The sequence below is a fragment of the Eretmochelys imbricata genome, chromosome 14, assembly GCF_965152235.1.
Source record: "Eretmochelys imbricata isolate rEreImb1 chromosome 14, rEreImb1.hap1, whole genome shotgun sequence".
Lineage (NCBI taxonomy): Eukaryota > Metazoa > Chordata > Testudines > Cheloniidae > Eretmochelys > Eretmochelys imbricata.
In genome coordinates, this window is record NC_135585.1 from 18,545,901 (window position 1) to 18,567,080 (window position 21,180).

At 49.8% G+C, this 21,180-nt stretch overlaps 1 protein-coding gene across 1 annotated transcript in view; it reads right to left on the reverse strand.

The window, feature by feature from the left end:
• Nucleotides 1–20,586, reverse strand: part of SEPTIN9 (septin 9) — a 144,622-nt gene extending 124,036 nt beyond the window's left edge. Inside the window, exon 1 of the mRNA XM_077833212.1 lies at nt 20,371–20,586. Coding sequence (XP_077689338.1) covers nt 20,371–20,425 — 55 coding nt within the window. The 5' untranslated portion in view covers nt 20,426–20,586. The remainder of the gene's footprint in view (nt 1–20,370) is intronic.
• Nucleotides 20,587–21,180: the final 594 nt, after the last annotated feature.

The window sequence follows — 21,180 nt, forward strand, 5'->3', positions numbered from 1 at the left end:
TTTGTGCCTCTTTAATGATTAACTCCTTTTTCCCCTAATCTCTATTTTAAAAAAGTTTGATTCAGGTCATTAACCTGCTAAACCCAGGGTTGTGAGTTCAATCCTTGAGGGGGCCATTTAGGGATCTGGGGCAAAAATTGAGGATTGGTCCTGCTTTGAGCAGGGGGTTGGACTAGATGACCTCCTGAGGTCCCTTCCAACCCTGATTTTCTATGATTATTCTATGATTCTATGAGTTTTGGATAAAGGTACAACAGAGAATGGGAAAGGAGAAAGTAGGATTCAAATCTGAACTGCTCCCTCCACCATTCTCTCTACACAAGACAGCTGTGGGGGTAGGATGGAAGTAGGTCAGACGAGGACACAATCATTACCCGCTGCCACTGTTGTGACAGACAGTACCGCAGTTCTGTGAGCTGGGGGTTTTAAACCTTGCTCATCACTATGATGTCTGAGTGCTTCAACCTCTATCTTATTCCCTTGGACCAAGCGGCCTACTCATGTAAAGATAGATGTGTCTGGAAGATCATACATTCCAAGGTAAATAATGTTCTCCCAACAAATGTGATAGCAAAGGAAATGGCAACATTTTGATGAGTACTGGAAAGTTTCTTTATTTAGGCAATACTCCATTTGTGGATCTCACTCTGTGAACAGGCTGCAAGATTTACGTTCCTTTTCTGGTAACGTGCTGTCTATGCAAACAGCACCACCAACCACCATTTCCTAGCCCACGGAAGTGTATTGTGAAGCTGACTCAGTGTTTCAGCAGAGTTTAGTCTGCACGAAAAATCACCAGCACCGCAGGAATTAAAGATTCTGGAATCAGAATTTCACTGGCTACTTAGCTGTTGACCAGCACAGCCAAAGAGAGGCTGTGGTGCAATTACGCTAGTTCTGCAATGCTGACAGAAGGATTCAATAGAGTTTGTCAAACTCACCAGATTAGGATTTGGGACAAGGCACGTGGGATATACTCTAGTTTCCCAGAGACATCAAAGGGAGTTCCACAAGCAAGTAGAGGGGAACACGGCCTGATAACTACTGGGGGATGTTCTCTGGCCTGTGATATGCAGGAGGTCAGAGTAGATGATAACAATAGTCTATTCTGGCCTTGAAAAAATCTCTGAACTTGCAACTTTCCCTCAGGTGAGTAATCCCATGGAAGTACTTAGTTGAGGAGGAACAAACAACCTGTGTGACTAAGGGCTATAGGTTCAGACCTATAGGGCTCAATGCTCCAATGTTCTGACTGTTTGAGCCATGATCCAGCAAAGCATATGCCAAAATCAGCCCTTCCAATGGCATCACTCATGCACTTCAGTGCTCTGCTGGATCGGGGCCCGAGTGCTCAGTTTGTTGCAGGACCCAGTTGATATGTGCAGTCCTAAGGGGTGATTTACAGACTCATTTTTCTGTACCATAAACCTCCCTGAAAGTTTCTGGAAACCAGAAAGAACCTACCCTATTAAACCAAGATCAGACCAAGGGGGAGGGGGTTAGGCAGATAGTGGTCTGAAAAGGCCAGCTGAATGTAACAGAAAACAAAAAGAAAAGGAGTACTTGTGGCACCTTACAGACTAACAAATTTATTTGTTTTCTTATGCTCAATCACTCTTCTATAGCTCTTTTGGACCAGCCTGTAGAACCTCACAGCCCAACCACAGAATTCCACAGGATGGCTCAGAATTCCTACATGGCCCAATTCAAGTCCACCCAAGTCAATGGGCGACTTCCTGCTGACCTCACTGGGCTCTGAAGCAGGCCCACAGAAAGGATTCAACAGGCTTCGAGAGATGTTTCTCTAGAACTCCATTGGTTTCATCCCTATTAATCACTGCAAGCCTCTTCCATAAAGAGGAGCAGGAACACCGGGTCGCGAAAGCAGAGAGCTGGTTGGTCCAATCAAAGAGGTTTTCAGACCAGCCCAGGAATGCAGAAGACGGCTCCAAAGATACAGAACAAACTGTGCTGGGCAGCCAGCTACAGACTGCTGAGCAGCGCAGGAGGGACCCACCCCAACTCCACTTTAGTCTTGGGCAGGGCAAGTATTCCATGTTCCTGGGGTGAAGGAAGGAAAATGGCTGTGACAAATGGGCCTTGCATTTCTGCCCTGCAAGCAGAAGCACGTTCCTTTGAGCAGAGCATGCTTCTAAAGCATCCTGGGGCTCAAGATCACCTTGGCTTTATGACTGCGTTAGCCCATTGCTCAAACTTTCACCTTCCCAGCTTCCCTGATGCTTTGCTTGCCTCTTGTTCTAGCTCTTTCCTGCTCAGCGTCACCACGCCCCTGCACACAGCAGCTGAGCAAAGAAAAGGGCAAGAGAGAGAGTGTGGAAAAAAAGACCTGAGGAAGCAAAACAATCCCAGAAAAAACAAAAACAAAAAAACCCATCAACATTGGAGAGTTTAAAAATAGCCTGCACAGCCCGGAGCCAAGAGAAGGGAAGTAAACAGCCCGTGTTCCAAAGGACCCGCCTCCTGGCTTCCTGCAGGGAAGTTGGCTTACTAATTAAAACAATAATAGCCAAATAAAGGCCAATGCCGCAGATCAGCCTTGCAGGCAGGCCCTGTGTGTTAGTCCTCCTGGGTGCCTCGCACAACACCATACCAAAGGGGCTGCGTCTACAGATGCGTTGCACAGTTCTCCCACCACTGCATGGCTAATACTTACAGGGCCAGATTTTTAGAGGCATTTAGGCACTTAACTCCCCTTTAAAATCTGGTCCTTTGCCCCTATGTAGCCCCCCCAAGTCCTTCATTTCCCAAGACATGGATTCATTTATATGTGGCCTAATAGCAGCACATTCCACCAACCCAAATTCCTGCCTTTCCCCTACAGATTCCATTGTATTTTTCTTCCCTACCTGTGTCAGGGCAGAAACCTCCCTGCTCCAACCTGCACTGCAAATCAATCATCAACAGCACTGACCTCTCAGGAGCACATATTCTGCACTTATTCCACAAAGGGACTCACCCTGAAGACCTTAGGCAGTTTCCACAATATCACTGTGTGTTAAACTGCCACCATGTTCTGCCCCAGAGGTGGCTGCATTTTAGTGCTGGGTGAATTATTTATGTCTGTATGCATTTTGTAAAGCCTCTGGCATGAAAGACACTTGTAAATGTACATTATTGCTGTTACCTGTGCAGGATGCAGTGTGCTATTGTATGATGACTGGATGCCTTGTGCTCACTCTCTCTAAAAAGGACAGCATGTCCATGATAGTATGAAGAGACAATAGAATCTCTTTCTCCCCCTTCTCCCCTGAAAAGCTGTCTGTGTTTGTGTTGAAAATGCAACATCTGCATAAGGCCAAGCAACATTCAGCCACGAAAAAGGTGTTTGTTTTCTGGTGTGTTTTTGTTTACCCGGTTTAAAAGATAACATGAGCAGCTCCAGCTCTGCCTAAGTGTTGGATTCTGCCCTGTGTATCATCAGTCCTGGAGAGGCTGCAGCAGAAAATTCTTCTAGGAGCACCAACTGCCGTGCACATTGGCATGCCCTTTGCAATACCCTTGGAGGGGATCCATCTTGATCCCCCATCTGGGCTTGGCTAGCGAAGCTGTCCTGTGCAAAGGGGGAAGGGAGCAGATCTGAAACCTCACCCTACCGTCCCAGCCCCAACTCAGGGACTGGCTTTGTGAGGGTAACTGGGTGGTCAGAGCTTAAACAATCATGATACTGAAAAAAAAAAAGAAACAATCCCCCCAGTGTGGATTCCCGGGGGAAAAGCAGCTCTCTCTCCAAAAGCAGCAAAGAGTCCTGTGGCACCTTTCAGACTAACAGACGTATTCACCCACAAAAGCTTGTGCTCCAATACCCACTTCATCAGATGCATGTCTCTCTCCAAGGCACCTTGCTGTAATCAGCCTAGTTTACAACACACAAATGCAGCAACTCTTTGCTCCTACAAGGAAACTCGTGTTCAAACAGAAAGTCGGGGCACAGCTTCCTTTAATACAGTAAATGGTAACGTTTGTGTATGTATGTGTTACTTGGTCCTTGGAAAATGCTTTGAAATATGTACGGGAACAGATTTGTATTGTGGGTTTCATAATTTCCCTTCACTGCTAATGCTCTCTCCCACCAAAAAAATCCTTCTGTAAAACCCACTTCCCCCACAAAGCCTTCCGACCTGGCGGTTCTCAGCTTTAATCACTCCACATCCCATCTCGATGGAACTGTTGTCTGTGTTTCTCTGATCTCTACTAAGGCCTGATCCTGCAAACACCAGTGAATGTAGAGAAGTGTCACTACAGAATCTGATTCTGCCACCTACACTTGCGCTGTGCGGCTCCTGTAAGCATCGTGCCCAGTAACGTGAGTTGGCAGGACCGGGCCCTGCGATTGTGAGTACGTTGGCACAGGAAACTTGTCTTGCTCTATGACCGTGCATCACGGTAACTGTGCACACTGCAACCTAAGTGATGAACAATCATTTTTGTGCATCTCCCAGACCATCTGCCTCTCCCACTGCTGCATGGAGGTCATCGTAACGCTGACTTTGCGACAACTCAGCCATGCCTGTCATCACACACCATGGAATCACAAGCTAAGAATTAGGATCTTCCCATGAGGGTCACACAGAGAGGGAAGTAGGGCTGAGCCACAAAGCTCTGAGAAAATCCCACTCATTTACAAAACAGACAAATCATCAAAAACAAAGTCGGGGGCAAAGTCCAGGGCTGTATGCATGAAAGTGCCTTTCTTCCAGAGTGAAAGACTCTCTCTGGAGCATGATCCAAACTCACTGAAGTAGACGGAAAGATTCCCATTGACATCATTGGGCTCGTTGGCCCCTGCCCTCCCCGCCAAGCTTCCTGCCCCTTGCCTGCAATACAAATCTTTGCTGGGTTTTCATTAGAGAGCTTCCTGCTCATCTGTTTTCTGGTACGTGAAATAATGTCCGACATCAAACACCCCGTTTTAGATGTGGGGATAAAAAAAATCTCTGGATGACACCTGTGAAATGGGGAGGCTAACATGTGTGGACATGTTGTAAACAAAAAGACACCAAGTCCCAGCCAAGGTGATGCCGTGGACAAGGAAACCTCTGTTTACAAAGCACTGAAGGAGACCAAAGGAAACAAACAGAAAGGGATGCCGTTTCCTACAGGACCTATGCTAACTGCTTTGCAACCTGGCTCAGGCTCTGCAGAGACTGAAGAACTGAAAGGAGAGGCGGCTGCTTCCCACTAAACATCCCGCACTTGATTTCTGTAGCCTCAGAGTTATGTTTGTTTGCTTGCTTAAGCACTGAAAGCTCTCATTGCATTTTTAGACACACGAGACTCTTATGGGAATAAGCCAGAGCCAGTTAAACTGTTTATTTCAGAATATACAACGGTATTATTCCAAAACATTGATTTTCTTTAAAGGGCTACCAGATGGTGAGCTGGGGTTCCCAGGGAGGGTGAGCCATAGAACTGAGGTCCTACCCATTCACGGTCATTAAATATCCCAGGACACTTGTCACCAGACTGGCAGGATGTTAGCACCAGTTTTCTGGCCATATTTCAGCTTGAATAATTACATTCTTACACTTCACTGACCCCTCTACATTCAAATGGATATGACATGACAGGTGAAGTAAAAGGCTACGGAAAGAGCTTTTGGAATATTAGATATGCTAATAATGTGCATGCAGGTCATTCACAGCTCCCCTCCAACAATACTGTGAGTTATATTTGTGTGATGGCTGCCATCTTGGTAGACAGCCCAGGGATTGAACTGGGGACTTCCAGAGCTAAAAGTGTAAACTGCTACAGCTTGAGCTAAGCTCCCTAGAGGGTGCTATAACAAAGTCACAGCTTTTGTGGCTGGGACATAGAAGGGAACCTGGAACAGATACTCACCAGTGAGTTACGCTTGTATGTGCCAAGAAGAGCACAGAACATCTAGTTTGGACTTGACACGCACTCTAAAAAACAATGAGTTATAAATGGTTGATGGTCACCATAACACTTAGGTATGCTGCTTTGCAAACGTTCACTGACTGATCCTCAAAGCACCCCCAGGAGATATTCTGATTCTCAATTTACAGACAGGGAAATGGAGACAGAGGAGTTCAGCAACCTTCCCAAAGCGACTGAGTGAATCAGCATAAGAAACAAGAACAGAACTCTGAAATTCCTGGATCCTTCTCTTGGGCTTGGATCAGGAGACCACATCATTATCCTGCCCAGCCAGCCTTGCTGCGACACGTCCATATGATACAAGGGCTTGGTGTGGTAGAATAGCATCAAGCAGCGTGTGTTTGGGATGGTCACATTACTCTCAGGACTTGTCCGTACAGCAAGCTATTGGCAGAAAATCACACTATGAATCAACAGGGCGTCAGCTTGCCACCAAGCAACGGCCCGTCTGGACATTATGCAGTAGTCACTTGCTGTGCAGCCAAGCCCTCCGTTAGAGTACACACTTCATAATGCCTTTTACCGAGTGTCCAAACAGAGCTGAAATGGCTTCAGTGTAGTTCCCAGGCTGATACACGGGTTATATACAACAGTTTAAGGTGATGGACTGATTAACATTAGGACCGCTGTAAAGTGAGGGTCGGTGACAGCATGTAAACAGAAAAAGACAAAACGTAGCGGTAAATGAAATCGCAGAAATCTCATCTAAACCAAACATCTCCAAGCAACATTCCACATGTGTTCATTTAAATTATGATGATTACCTGTAATAGCCCGTGCGGTACACTCAGCCATTAGGAACCATTGCATCATTTTACCAGATGCCTATTTGAATGTGGAAAAGCAGAGGACTAATTATGTTCAAGTATTAAGAACAGCAACAAACGGCTCCCAGATTAAGTCAAATTCAGATCTTGTCTCTTACTGTACTGGATAGATAAAAAGGCTTTGGGCTCGATTCTCATCTTGGGAAAGTCATTTCACCAGGGCAAAATGCTACCAAATAAGAATGGGAGCACTTTACACCTATTTTGTACTGGTGTAAGACAACGGAAAAAATCAGCCCCTTGGATTTTATTCCCAGCTTTGACATCAACTTGCTGGGGGACCTTGGTCAAGTCATTTCCCTTATCCATGCCTCAGTTTCCCCATCAGTACAATGGAATTGCGATATTTCCCTCCCTCACAGAAAGGTTGTGAGGCTTAGTTCACTAATGTGCTTTGAGATCCTTGGATTGACGGTACTAAAGATCTGCACAGTTATATTCTAGAAAGTCAGGGGTAGAAGAAGGCTAAATTTTGGTGATGTCTTTTGAGACAACAATTCTCTAGGAACAAAAAGAAAAGGAGTACTTGTGGCACCTTAGAGACTAACCAATTTATATGAGCATAGGCTTTCGTGAGCTACAGTTCACTTCATCGGATGCATAAAAGTGGAAAATGCAGTTAGCTGTAGCTCACGAAAGCTTATGCTCAAATAAATTGGTTAGTCTCTAAGGTGCCACAAGTCCTCCTTTTCTTTTTGCGAATACAGACTAACACGGCTGCTACTCTGAAACCTCTCTAGGAACGGTATGGGATTACCCAATTTTCACTAGTTGTCTTTGTAAATTAAGATGTGTTTGAAGATTTGGCTGATTGACTTAAGCCACCCTTCTCCCTGCAGCAGAAAATACTATGATTGTGCTGCAGATTTTTTTTATTTTGTTTCTTCATTGGGGACAATGCTGTTTTTCCAGAGATTATTTTTTTAACCTCGCCTGTGTCTTTAAACTATAGTCAGAAGGTCACCTGCATCGTGACCACTGTTGTGCATCAAGCAGACAGCATCAGCTCGTATTTTGGCAAGGCAGTGCTGGGCACGTGTGGGGCAACAGCCACAAAGGCTTGAGAGCAACCATTGCTCTGGACTGTCCAGCAAGGCTGAGGCTACGTCTACCTTACCGCTTACGTTGGTATAATTTAGGTCGCTCAGGGGTGCCAATAAGCCACTCCCCTGAGCAACATAAGTTACACCGACCTAAACACCAGTGTGGGCAGCGTTATGTCAGTGGGCGAGTTTCTCCCACCGACATAGCTAACGCCGTTTGTTGGGGGTCAATTAATTAAGTGAACGGGAGAGCTCTCTCCTACCGGCTCAGAGCAGCTACACTGGAGAGCTTACAGCGGTGCATCTGCACCAATGCTGTACGCTCCTGAGTGTAGCCATAGCCTGTCTCTCTTGTCTAACGAAGCTAAAGGTCCCCTGTCACATCAGAGGCAGTCTCTGCTGACAGATGCCATCTCTGATGCGAGTCACATATCCTGAGGGGAAGGCGTGGGTGCAAAAGAAATGTCAAGACCACTTATGGTAGGTGGCTGATCATGGAGCGACAGGGGATTAATGCCAGGTTCTGGAAAGGAGATTTCATCACCCTCAATAGTTTAAATTACTAAATCTTTGTTTGACAACGTGTCCTAACAGGCAGAAGTGCCACCAAGCAGCTTTGAGCAAGCTTGGGAAGAGGGAGGGTTTAACAGATCTGTCTGGAGCCAAATACAGCGCGGACAGGAGCTGTACAAGTTCCTCCACCACACAGTTCTGCTGGTGCCCTTTGAGCTTCTGGCTATTCCGATCCTGGGGACCCCACCCACACGCATAGAGCTCCGCCACTGCCCCTCAGTCCTGGCCTGAGGACCCCCACAGCTTTGCCAATGCCCCCTAATCTTGCCCTGCTGTACCTTATCCTATTCCAGGCCTAATCTGCTCCTGGGCAATATGAGCCAATCCTGCAGAATCAACTAGTATTTTTGTGACATAGGCAAGTGTCCCATAGGGACTCTAATGAGACAGCCAAACTCATCTCACTGGTGAGCTCCAGTCTGGAGAAGAGGTGAAGGTTCAGATCAACTGCAGTGAAAGAGGAGACAACTGGGGAAAGCCTGTCAGCATCTTTAACAGCCTCCCCACACTGACTCCACAGGAAGCCATGATCTTCAGAGGCAGCTTGTTCCCAGCAGCCGTGACATGTACACAAGCCTCCCAGAATTTGACAGCACTATAAACACACCATCATGCCGCTCTCCTTAAACAACAACCCAGGAAACCAAGGAGGGAGGAAGGGGGAAAGAAGAGCGAAAGCAACCGACTGGCCAATCAGTCACTCTTAATATCCCCAGCAGCACTGGCTTCTATAGGGCAGGGAAAAGACCAGTGCTGCAAGAAGGCAGCTGCTGCCAAGAAGTACTGGGAGAGATTCTTTCCCTTTCTCTCTCCTCCCAACCCTCGTCCCTTTCCCATTTCCCCTCCCTGGGACAGTACTGCTTGAAACATCTCATGAACTAAATCCAAGATCTAAAATGGCCCTTCTCCCTTGTTCAAAATTTACTTTTCCGTTAGCAATTAAAATAAATATATATAAGCGATGGGCTCCCAGCAGGAAATTCTGATACTTGCAACAATCTCTTTCTCCAGTGGTAGTTTCTCTCTCAAATGATCTTTGCAATTTTCATCTGGTTTGCCTTCTCCGTTTTTGTGAGCCCTCGCTATGCCTCCCCGGTGGCTGGATCAGGCTGGACGCTGCGCAAGTCACCAGGATCAAGGAGTGATGTAACCATGGTGGCTACTCAAGTTAATATTTTCTGTGCAAACGGAGGTGGTGCTTATCCATCACTCTGTTGGTTGCATGGTAGATGCTCCCCCAATGCCCCTTGCCCTGGAATTTAGATGCCACCAGGCCTGATTTCCCAGAATCTGTAATGCTCTTTCTGAATTTCGCCAAAGGGGTCTTTTGGTTTATTGCCATATCCCTGTCACATGGAAAAGGGACCAAGCTGCAAAATCTGGATTCCAAGCCCCTCTCTCCCACCAGCTTCAGTGGCATTTGGATCATTATTACAGATTGAGGCCAGTTTGGAACTAGAGGGTCAGACTCAAAACACTATAAAAGGGAGGGAGGCAGTTTCAGATTTGCAGCCTGGGTATCGGCCCATCTCCAGCATTATCACCTGGGACAGGGGTTGTAATGACCCATTTGCCAGAAATCCATGTCCCTCACTCCTCCTCCTGAGCCAATGGTGTCTGCACCGGCAAGGGGAGCAGAGGTAGAGCCATCTGGAAACATGGAGACAGAACTCCTCTCCCATCTTGAGGGTGGTCCCTGTAGGTCAGGTTTCAGACACGTTGGCAGGGCTGGGTGTGCGGTGGAGGACACTTCTCTTCCCCGTTCTCTTTGGTCTTATCTCGAGCTGTAGCTGCCTCTCCACTGCATTACTACTTCAAGCATCAGCACTCAAGCTTCAACCCATATGCCCCCAAGAGGCCTGCTATTTAGAGTTTAAAGCGCAACTTAACATGAGCTAGAGATTTCTGTGTGTGGAAAGGAGTCAGGTCGGGGCAGCATACAAGTTAAACCGCAAGCTAGCACTGCGGTGAAGACAAGCCCTTACAGAAAAATAAATTAAGAGCAGAAAAGGAAATGTTCTCTCTCCATGTTGAAGAGGAAGGTTGCCTTAGTAAGTATAGTTAGCGGTCAATGGGAGCTTTGGTCCAGTGGAGCCCAGGACACCCAGAACTCATTGCACGTACTGCTGTGACAATCAGTGTTGAGCTCTGGCCAATGACTTTGGAAAAGTAATCACAGCGAAAGTCTGAGTCACAGCTGCGAAGCACTGAGAGCTTTCGTTAACCCAGGGGCAGCTTTTTGGACCACGTCAGAGATAACAATAAACCTCTTCCTTGCCCAAGGACCCTTTCCTCTTCCTCAGTGCTGTCCTTCACGTACAAAGGAAGGAAAACGGGAGTGCTAGAGTGCGCTGGTGAAAGACAACCGCAGAGCAACCAGACCCTAAACTCTGCTGGCATCTGCCTGGGGGTGGAGATGTGGCTGAGGCAGGGGGGCTAATGGGACGCAGTGACTGTGAAAGGAAAGGGGGCAGACACGCAGCGCGGCAGCATGTCCCAGCGCTGAGCGGGAGGATGAAGCACAACAGCTCAGGGTACGGTGACCAGATGTCCCGATTTTATAGGGACAGTCCTGATATTTGGGGCTTTTTCTTATATTGGCTCCTATTACCCTCCACCCCGTCCCAATTTTTCCACACTTGCTGTCTGGTCACCCTAGCTCAGAGACAAAACCAGCCAGGCCTAGGCCTTTCTACCAACACTGTCCCCACTATCAGCAACATGAATGCTCTCCCACTGAGAAATGGGCATGGGCCCATCAACTCTTTTTACACGACACCAACCGCCAAGAGGCTGGGCTCGATCTGAACTCGGAAGCAAAAGGATCCACAGCCCATTACCCATCCCCGCCTTGCCCCTTGATCCTCATCTCTCTAACAGTGGAAAAAGAGCTGTCAGGGGTTTGCTCCTGCAGGAAGAGGAGGGTGGGGACAGAGGTGATGGGAGTGGGGGGGAGGGAAAGCACAGCTGATAGCTGTAGGGCTGGGCCAGCTGCAAGCGCCCTGTCTCCTCATTTAAATAGTAAAGCTAGTCATGTAAATATTTGGAGTGATGCTGGGATCTGAGGTCTCCATTATTGTCTCTGAATTTACAGTGTGTCCTGAACTCAGGGTTTGGCTGCTGCTGCTGCCCTCGTTCCCACTCCCATGAAACCATGCCATGTACCCTATGGGGGGCAGAAGGAGAACCAGAGAATAAATAAAGGGAAGCAGGAAAGCAGAGCCCAGATGACACAGCCAGGCCAGGCCACACCACACCAAGGCTTCACATCCCTTTAACAATGTGATTTTGCAGACACTTGCCAGGCTGAAAGGAGTAGCGGGTCCTAGCCTGGGACAGGATAAAACAAGCTGCTTCCACCGCACTCTACCCACAAGGGGGTCTGGAGGTCAAATAAGCCACCTAAGGGCAAAGAGCAGAGAATAAAATGGAAGAGCAGAATTCTGAGGGTAGCATACCAGGCCAGCCTTGGGGGGACTCCAAATGATGGGCCGCAGGGGCCTCGGACGGCAGGGGGCACTCACAGTGCAGGCTCCAAAGATGCTCCTCTCTTCTGGCCTTGGTCCATTTGCATTGGCCAAGCACCTGCACGTTCTCCAGCCATAGGCCTTTTCCCATCCCCCACAATCCTTCAACTGTACTAGTGCAAAGCCGTTCTTAGAGTTCTCCCATTGCTGACCTCACCCAAAGGTGCTAGTATTTTGCCACGTCTGCAGCACTGGAAGCTCCGGGGCCTAGTATGGTGCCACAGAACAATCTGTGCTTTGTGGCGTAGACTGTTAGGCCCCAGGGGAAGCAGCCGAGCTCCTCACTGCATAGGCTGCCACAACCAGAGACCCTTGGACAGTCCCACTTCCTAACTAGGGACAAGGTCGGGGCTGTCACCAGAGTCTAGCTCACACAGGCACAGAAACCCTTTTCTTTCCTCCTCCCCTCCCGCAACTTACTTATTCCATTACTTTACACACGGAAAAATTCCAGCCACCTGCATGCCCAGCACGATTACAGTCACCTGTGCCACCCCAGCTGCTATGACTATTACTAGAGACTGAAGTCCATAGGCTACGGTAGTGACCAGCTGCTTCCACATCTGTCGGAGACTAGAGGTTGGCAAACTAACCATAACAGAGTAAGAAAAGCCGTGACACCCTTACCCAAAACTCAAACCAAACCTGAGCAGAGCCTCTTGTGAGATGCAGAAAGGTACCCTCCCTGCCCTCACAGACACCTCTGCTGCCCTTGATGCCAGCTGGAAGCAGAACTGCTGAAGTATCATGACAGATGGTTTCTGTGGTAATTCTGGCCTAATCAGAGGCAGACAGTGCTGGAAATCTGATGAGAAAGGCTGTTCTTAGGAACATTCTAACCATGGTACGCCCATAATTCGAATACTGCATGCAAATCTGCTCATCCCAGCTCAAAAAAGATATATTAGGATAGGGAAAGGTACAGAGAAGGGCAACAAAAATGATTAAGGGTATGGAACAGCTTCCATATGAAGAGAGATTTAAAAGATTGGGACTTTTCAGCTTGGAAAAGAGACTACTAAGAGCAGGATATGGCAAGAGGTCAATAAAACCATGAATGTTGGGGAGAAAGTGAGTAAGGAAGTGTTATTTACTCCCTCACATAACACAAGAACCAGGGGTCACCCAATGAAATTAAGAGGCAGCAGGTTTTAAACAAACAAAAGGAAGCATTTCTTCACACAACGCAGTGTCAGCCTGTGGAATTCATTGCCAGGAGAAGTTGTGAAGGCCAAAACTATAAAAGGGCTCAAAAAAGTATTAGCTAAGTTCATGGCAAATAGCCACTGTTGGACCTATTAGCCAAGATGGTCAGCGATGCAACCCCATGCTCTGGGTGTCCCTAGCCTCTGACTGCCATAAGATGGGAATGGACAACAGGATGGACCACTCGATGATTGCCTGTTCTGTTCATTCCCTCTGAAGTACCCGGCACTGGCCACTGTCAGAAGACAGAATTCTGGGCTGGATGAACCAGTGATCCGGATTCATCTCCCCACCCCCCTCACTACAAAATTAATGAAATCAAGCCAAGCAGATGCCTCACAACTCACCTCTCCACCTCCTCGTTTGATGTCCTTTGGTCCCAAAGAAAAGTATTGGCAGGACAAAGAAAAAAAATCCAAAAACTAAGCAGGTATGTGATTTCTTCCATTCTTACTGACCAGCTCAGTTGTGCTAAGACATCAGGTATTCCATGAGCCACCTCCCATGCCCTCCACTCAAACAGCTGCATCACTTCCCAAAATGTTTGTTGTTTTGGGGGAAACGCTTCCATTTTACACCATTTTTTTTGCCTTGGATTCAAGAAGACTGTTAAGGGGAAGGTGGAGAGCAGAGACAACCCTCAGAGGTCTCATTTGAGGATTATATAAAATCTAACTGGTCAACTCTGAGCATTAAGCTTCCTCAAACAGCTGGGGAGAGGTATTTGTTAGTGTCGGGCATGTGTGTACAGGATCAGGAGTGCAAGAAGGGGCCCATCTCAATCTAATTTTTTAGATACTCAAGGAAATCAAAAGATTGGGGGCAGGGATACCTACTTGCTTAGAGCATCTACAAATCTTGGGTGGGAGGCTGAGATGCACCTTGAAAGATTTCCTAGCATCTACTTCCCTGAACATGTGCAAAAGAAGCTGGAATAATGGAACTGCCTCAGTATGTGGGGACTTTAGTTAGGCCTTGTGTACACGAAGGGAAAAAGTCGACCTAAGCTACGCAATTTGAGTTATGTGAATAGCAAAACCCAAATCGACATAGCTTAGATCTACTTACTGCAGGAGCCACACTACGCGACGTCGATGGGAGAACGTCTCGTGTCAACTCCCCTTACTCTTCTCGATCAGGTGGAGTACAGGAGACCAGGGGAAAGTGATCGGCGGTCAATTTAGCAGGATTGGTCTTCACTAGACCTGCTAAATCAACTGTCAATGTATCAATCGTCATAGTATCGATCCTCCAGTAAGTGTAGACAAGCCCTTAGTAGGCCCCACCCCATGCATCAGAAGCCCAAATGCACATGGCATCCAGCCCACGCTCTTGATCGAGTCAGATTGGACCCAAATGCAATGTTATGAAAATCTTGTGCACTTCCTCTCCCCCAGCTTTGCACCATATTGAGTTCAAGTCACATTCTCCACATAACACCACATCCATCCTTTTGGCATGCTGCTCTCTAATATTAGCATCATGGCTGATACTCAGCATCTGCAGCATTCAAGCAACAGCTGCTTCCCTCATGCAGCATGCAGGAAGAATGTGTGCACCAAGTGGCTTAGCATGCATACCCCAGAAATGTGTCCCTACGAGATTCCAGACACTTGCTGAACTGCACTTTAGGGAAGAAGGTGGGCTGGATGAGACTACGGGACTCTGGAAAGCCCTGGGATCCATTTCTACTTGGGTCCTTTGTCAACATGACCTGGCAGCCTTTTTTTTATCTCCCACTGACTCTGAAAACCACTACAGAGGTCGGGTACAATTGGTGGACCTTGCTCAAGTGAAGGCCATGACTGGAATATCATGGGGTTATATAGGGCAGGACAGAACTGCACTGGCAGAGCTGGGGGGAGGGACTGCAAAAGGAGAAAGTTCTGCCAGTTAGAATCGAGGTGCATTGTCAGCTGTTATAAATTACCTTCCCATGGAATGTCTGCTTCTAGCCAGCTCTAGTGCATTGGATTGTAAAAGCTATTATTTTTGTGAGGAACACGTTCGGATTGGTTCTTGTTTTCTTTTTTAATAAACGGAGCTCTGCTCTGCCAAGTAGCAAACTACACAAGAAGCCACTATAGTATGTTGGCAGCCTGAAGCCACACTATTTTTGCGCTCTGATGCCGTCAGATTTCACGAACTCTGCAGGACTGAGCTAGGATGGGAGACTGCCAAGGCCCACCCAGGTACAGGAAGAAGCGGGTGAGTCAATAAGCAGCTCTCGTCCCAGTGAGTCGGTGCTGATCCGATGTCCCAGCATGGCGTCACTGCACTGCTGGAGATGGAGTCTTTGGGATGGACCGTAAAGCCAAGGATCTAACCACTGGTGACAACTGAAGCTTATTTTGCATTTTTTTGTTGGAGCAAAGGTGCTAGCCCCAGCATCCTGATCAGATGCTAACTCTGGTAATTACATTCTGCCTCCTTACATAACTTGAAACTGCAGGGTAATTATGGTCTCATTCTCCATTTGCTGCCATTTGGGTCATGTGTTCACTAGGAAATCCCATGTTTGGAGCGGATGCTGACCACGACTGATGGCAAGAGTGGAGAAAGACTAGTTGTACTCCGCATCATGCCTGCTAACTCAACTCCATGAATTCTTAGTGAAGACACACCTTTGTTCAAGTGTCATTCAACAACAGTTGAATTCCACCCTAGAGGTGGCTGTACTTCACTAATGGACATCTTCTCTCTCTCTAAGGGACTTCAGCAGAAAATGTTTGCTCAGTGCTTTGAGAGGCCCTGTATATGTGCAAAGTATTCTTACATTACTAGTGCCCTGAACTAACCCACCTTGAGTAACTGCAAATGTAATTCTTAATACTGGTGAGAAACACATACACCCCCACCCCATCTTCGTTGGATACTCCAGAGATGGGTTCTGGAATGTAACCTGACATTAGGACAGATTCAGGTTGATCCCCATACCGAAAAGCAAGCAAGAAGCACATAGTCAAGCTATGTAGATCAATGGCTGGAAGACAGTCTCTGTACCATATTGCACATATGTATTTATTTCACATTACGAAAGCTGAGCTAGCTGCAGTCCAGGCCCTTGGGGGCACTGTGGAGCTGGCTGGGCCTGGGAGTTTTGTTGAATTTTATGCTAGTGCTGGGCAATGTAAGATGCTGATGGAGCTATCTCACAGGGGTGAGGCTGGGGGGGGGGGGGGCGGTAGTACTGGCACAGTGCAGGGCTGAGATCACTGTGGGAGGAGGAACTCTTCAGAGGACCTGCCAAAAGCTCTGAACTTAGGAGTGCAACTGTGCTGGTCCTGCACGAGTCTTGGCAAACCAGACTCCAAACTGTGTGGGGAAGGGGGGAGAAAAAATGTCTCTGCTTATTAAAAGAGACAGAGTCTCTGCCAATCACATACTGGGGATTAAAGTGTCTATCCCACGCCACCATACCTGTTAACCTAACCAAAGCTTATAGATGGCCCTGCTGCCGCCCACTTCAAATCAGATCGTTTCCTCCCCACCACCTGTGGCACTGCTCACGGGAGCATGGCAGAGCCAATTTTAACCCCAGCCACATCACAGGGGATGGGCGTTTCCCCACGCTAGCTGATGCTCTGGTTTGGATGCTGGTGCCCACCAAACTTCATTGCAACAACTCGCATTCCTCCTCCTGAAGATGCGCTTTGTGAAAGGATGCCCACGCCCTTCAGCAGCAGCATCGCAACCCCACCACGCTGGCTCATGAGACTTGGCAAGGCTCCCATGCGCAAACCTGCACTATACCAGGGCATCCCCACATCCTGAGCAGGGACTCATGTTTGAGTGATGGCCGCCCTCCTGGCCCACGCCCTGGGATTGAATCAGGGACCTCCCGAGCTGAAAGCATGAGCTGCTACAGTTTGAGCTAAAGAGCCCAGGCTGGGGGCTGCAACAACTCCTATCCTCTGTGGACATGCCTGGAACACTCATGACCAGTGAGTTACACTTGCACCGGGGGGCGAAGGAGGAGAGGAAGGAGTAGCATCCCCTCATGCCAAGTAGCACTTTGCTCCCATCTGCTACTCTGTAGTTTTAGATAAAGTTGTCAGGCCCAAGCCAGTGAGGGACACTAGAAGAGGAACCAGACAGGGATGGCCAAAGGGAACATTTTTTTGCAGGACTGACAGGCCTGCAGTTTGCAAGAACAAAGTCAAACACTGGGCTCACTACTGAGGGGGTTAGGAGAATAACTGGAACTGGCACTACCAGGGTCTCTGCTTAGGATGCCGCCGCAGAATGGCGACAGCTAATTAAGCTGTGAACCATTAACCTGGATCCCCGCTCAGGGCAATGCCAGGACTCTGGGCCAGATGCATCCACAGCTTTCTCTCTGCTTCGCACTACACAGACAGGGGCTGCCGTTTTGGGAATACCCACTCTGGCTTGAAAATTCTCCCACTGGGGGGCAGCTCCTTGTCGGGGGGGGGCATTCACATTCTGCAGCTAACAGCCTTCAGGCTCACGGCAGGGCCTTTACCCTCTTCAGTTTGTTCTCCGAGTGGAGGGTTACTTCAGGCTGCAGACAGATTTAAATGCAGTTGGGATGGGTGAAAGGGGAGGGTTGTAATTACTTCAGAGCCTGAGCATACTTCAGTAGGGATGTGAGTGCAAGTCCCTGAAGGGCAGTTATACACGCACTAGAGGAAACAAAGAGTGGAAAACTGATCGAGCAGTCGGGCAGCTTCACTCACTCCAAACTTCCACCAGCACTTACTTTGTTATGAGATTGTATTTCCCCCTCTCACACCCACCCACCCCTCCCAGCGTGCTGCTGCCGAGTCTGGAGTCCTGCACGGTAAAAGATTGCGAGGGAGGGGTAGCCACACTGGGGAGGATATGCCCCTGATTTTCACAGGAGGGGAAAGATGATCTTGTGGTTGAAGCACTGAACTAGGACTTAGGGTTCAATTCCCAGCTGTGTGTGACCTGGAGCAAGACATACTGTGCCTCAGTATCATCAACTACAAAATGGGAATGAAAATACATCCCTGCTTCACTGCAGGGGATAAAAGACTTAATTCTGAGAGACTATGGCTACAGAAGTATCTAGACGGACAGATCTAGAGCCATGACCCATCATCCTTGCCCTAGAGTTCTGCTATCTCTTGGTTTTCTACAGCACACTGTGCAAAGCTCCATTTCTTTGGACCATGGCTGGCTCTTAAGTCCCAGTGTTTCTGGAGGGAAAATGTTGCTTTTCCAGAACTCGCACAATTTTTAGGAAGAACAATCCCCCTGATCTTAATATCACACCTGTGTTCTCCAAGCCATCCTAGATTAGTCCCTTTGTCCTGTCATTGCCTGTCTCTGGCCTACATGCCTCTCTGGCAAGAGTCCAGACTTGACTAGGCTAGTTCTTTGTGCTCTCCTGAAAACTCAGCACATTGGGCACATGCCCAGAGCCCTCAGTTCAAAGGCATCCCTCAAAACCCTTCCACGCTCCACAAGGGTCTGAGAAGGAGGTACTCCTTCTCTCTTGTATGCTCTCCAGAAGTTCAGGCTGCCACAAAGTAATGAGGCCGTAACAGGCAGTAGAAATTCGAACCCAGTTCACAAAAGAAGCTTCCTCCGGCAGCTCTAGCTATGGCCATCTCACAGCTATCTCCAAGCTGTGCTGGCATCCAAGAGAAGCAAAGGGCAAGCAAGCCCTGCGTGTGCTTGGAGATTCACAGTCTTCTCTATTATGTCAGGCATGCACTTCAGACTAAAAAGCTACATAAACAGAGTAAGAAAAGACAGGAAAAAAACAGCCTGAAGATCTTCCCGAAGCAGATAACAACAGAATGCACCATTGCGCTGAACCAAAAAAAAACCCCGTACACTCAGAACTGAGTCAATCACCTCTGAGCTCCCCAAAAAGCTGCCAGAGGATGTGAGATGGCAGTCGGCCAGGTTCAGACACCTCAATTTTTCCAGCCTCCCCAGCCCTACCTACAGAAGTACAGACAAGTCAGCAAGTGGAGCCAAACACTTCTCACTTTGCTGAAGAAGAGGTCAAACCCCACCCAGTCTGTCCCCTGCCCTCCTGCGTAAGAGGGACGGTCACCAGCCGTGGCCAGTGGTAGTGACTCAATGGAGCTGTTTCCAGGAGATGGCAACCCCCTTGTTCTCCCTGCAGAAGTGAAAAGCACTTTTCACCCCTCCTAAAAGTGCAGCCTGCCACATTTCTTGGAAGAGAAGAAGTATGACATTGGCCTAGCCCTGGGACCCAAAGAACTGGGCTCAGTCCCCAACTCTGCCACGCTGGAGGAGCGAACTGGAAGCTAACCCTTTACACACCGCTGGATGAGCGCCAAACACACAGATCCCATGGCCACACCTGATTCAGCCCAATCTGGTGCTGGCAGGTTCTGGGGACAGGGCCCTGACAGTCACTGCCCCACAGACAAAGAGTGCCTAGCAATCCCGGACTGATCTGCCTGCGGATTTGCTACGCTGCCCTGTAGGAGAACCCAGGGCCAGGAACTTGAGGAGCTCTGCTGAGCACAGATGCTGCTGGAATAACGCAAATATTTCCAGGTCTCTTTCTGGTTGGGGGGAAGGGGAGGAGCTGGCAATAATCCCCCTCTCGAGAGGACCCAGGAACAGAAGGGCCTCACTCTCTGCACTGCCAAGGAGGCTGCCCCAGACACAGCTCAACAGGAGGTTGGAGGCGACGCTGGCCTTTGGATCCACCCCAGCCCCAGATGACTGGAGCCTGGGGCGGTGGCAGGCCCGGCCCGAGCAGGCACAACGGCGGGGAAGAAGACGCAAAGACGGGGGGGCGGAAGCTGCCAGCTGTTGTCCTGTCCCCTTGAGAGCCCGGCCTCTGCTGAGGCTTGGGGCGCACAGAGCCCCCAAGGCAGCTACAGCGCTGAGACCCTCCAGTCCCGGGGACTCCGCCTGCCACTCACCGGAGCTAGCGACCCCCTGCCCTGCGCCACCCCCCGCCGCTAGCCGGCCCCAAGGGCAGAGAGGGGACCCGCTGCAAGGGCCGCCCCGCAGACCCAGCCCAGCCCGGAGCGTCCTGGCTGAAGCGCCCGCTTGGAAAGTAACCAGCGCGCAAGAAGCCCCGTGCGCTCCTCCAGCCTAGGGGCCAGCGGGCCCCGCCTCACGTCCCGGCAGATCCCCCCAATCCAGCCTCCACCCAGGCGCTACCTCCTGCTGCCCCTACGCGAGCCGGGGCGCTGGGGGGGGGGAGGGGCAGACAGCAATATCCCACCCAGCGCTAAGTGGGGACCCCCCCCCGGGTGTGCTCGGGGGCTGCCCCCCGGCGCAGGCTCCTACCTTCGAAGTCGGAGATGATGCCCTCCAAGTGCGCGTTCACCGCCGGGTCTGACATCGCGGCGCGCTGCCCCCACCCCCTCCCCAAATAAAGCCCCCGGCTGGGGGTGGCGGCGCTGCGGCCAAACTCCTGCCGAGCCCCTGGCCGGCCGGACAGCAGGATCTCAGCGACCGCGGGCTGGGTTCGCTGCCGAGCTCGCCGGAGCCCCTCTGGGGCCCCCTCCCGCTCGCAGGCTCGGGCTGAATGAATGGAGGAAGGGCCGAGGGAAGGAGCCCTCCCCGCTCGCTCGCTCGCACACCCAGGGCACAGCCCCAGCCCCAGCCCCAGCCCGTGCGAGCGGAGCCCAGCCTCCCCTCCTCGCACTGGCTGCTCGGCACGCCCGTCAAACCTGCCTCCCAGCTCGGGGACCGGGGGGCACAGCCACCTCGCTACCGCCCGGCTGCTGACTCGCCGCCCCCGGGAGAGGGGGGAGCAACAGAGCGGGAGGGCGGCGATCGCGCCCCGCTCCCCGAGGAAGTGCAAGTGGGTCGTGCCGGTGTTTGCAAACGCGCTGCGCGAGGCGAGCTGGCTGGGGCGGGCGGGCGAGCAAGGACCCGGGAGCTCATCTGGGTAGAGCTGGGCTGATGCTGTTTACCATTGGGGGTGCCCCATTCGCACATTCCCTGCCACGGGGAGAAATCACCTCCTGCCACTATAGACAGGGAACATGCCACCCTGCAGCCCCTTTCCCCCGTGGGGGGAACTCATTCGCTGTACCCAGTACTGACATAGGCTTTCCCCGTTGCCTCTATACCCGCCCCCCCCCCTTTATT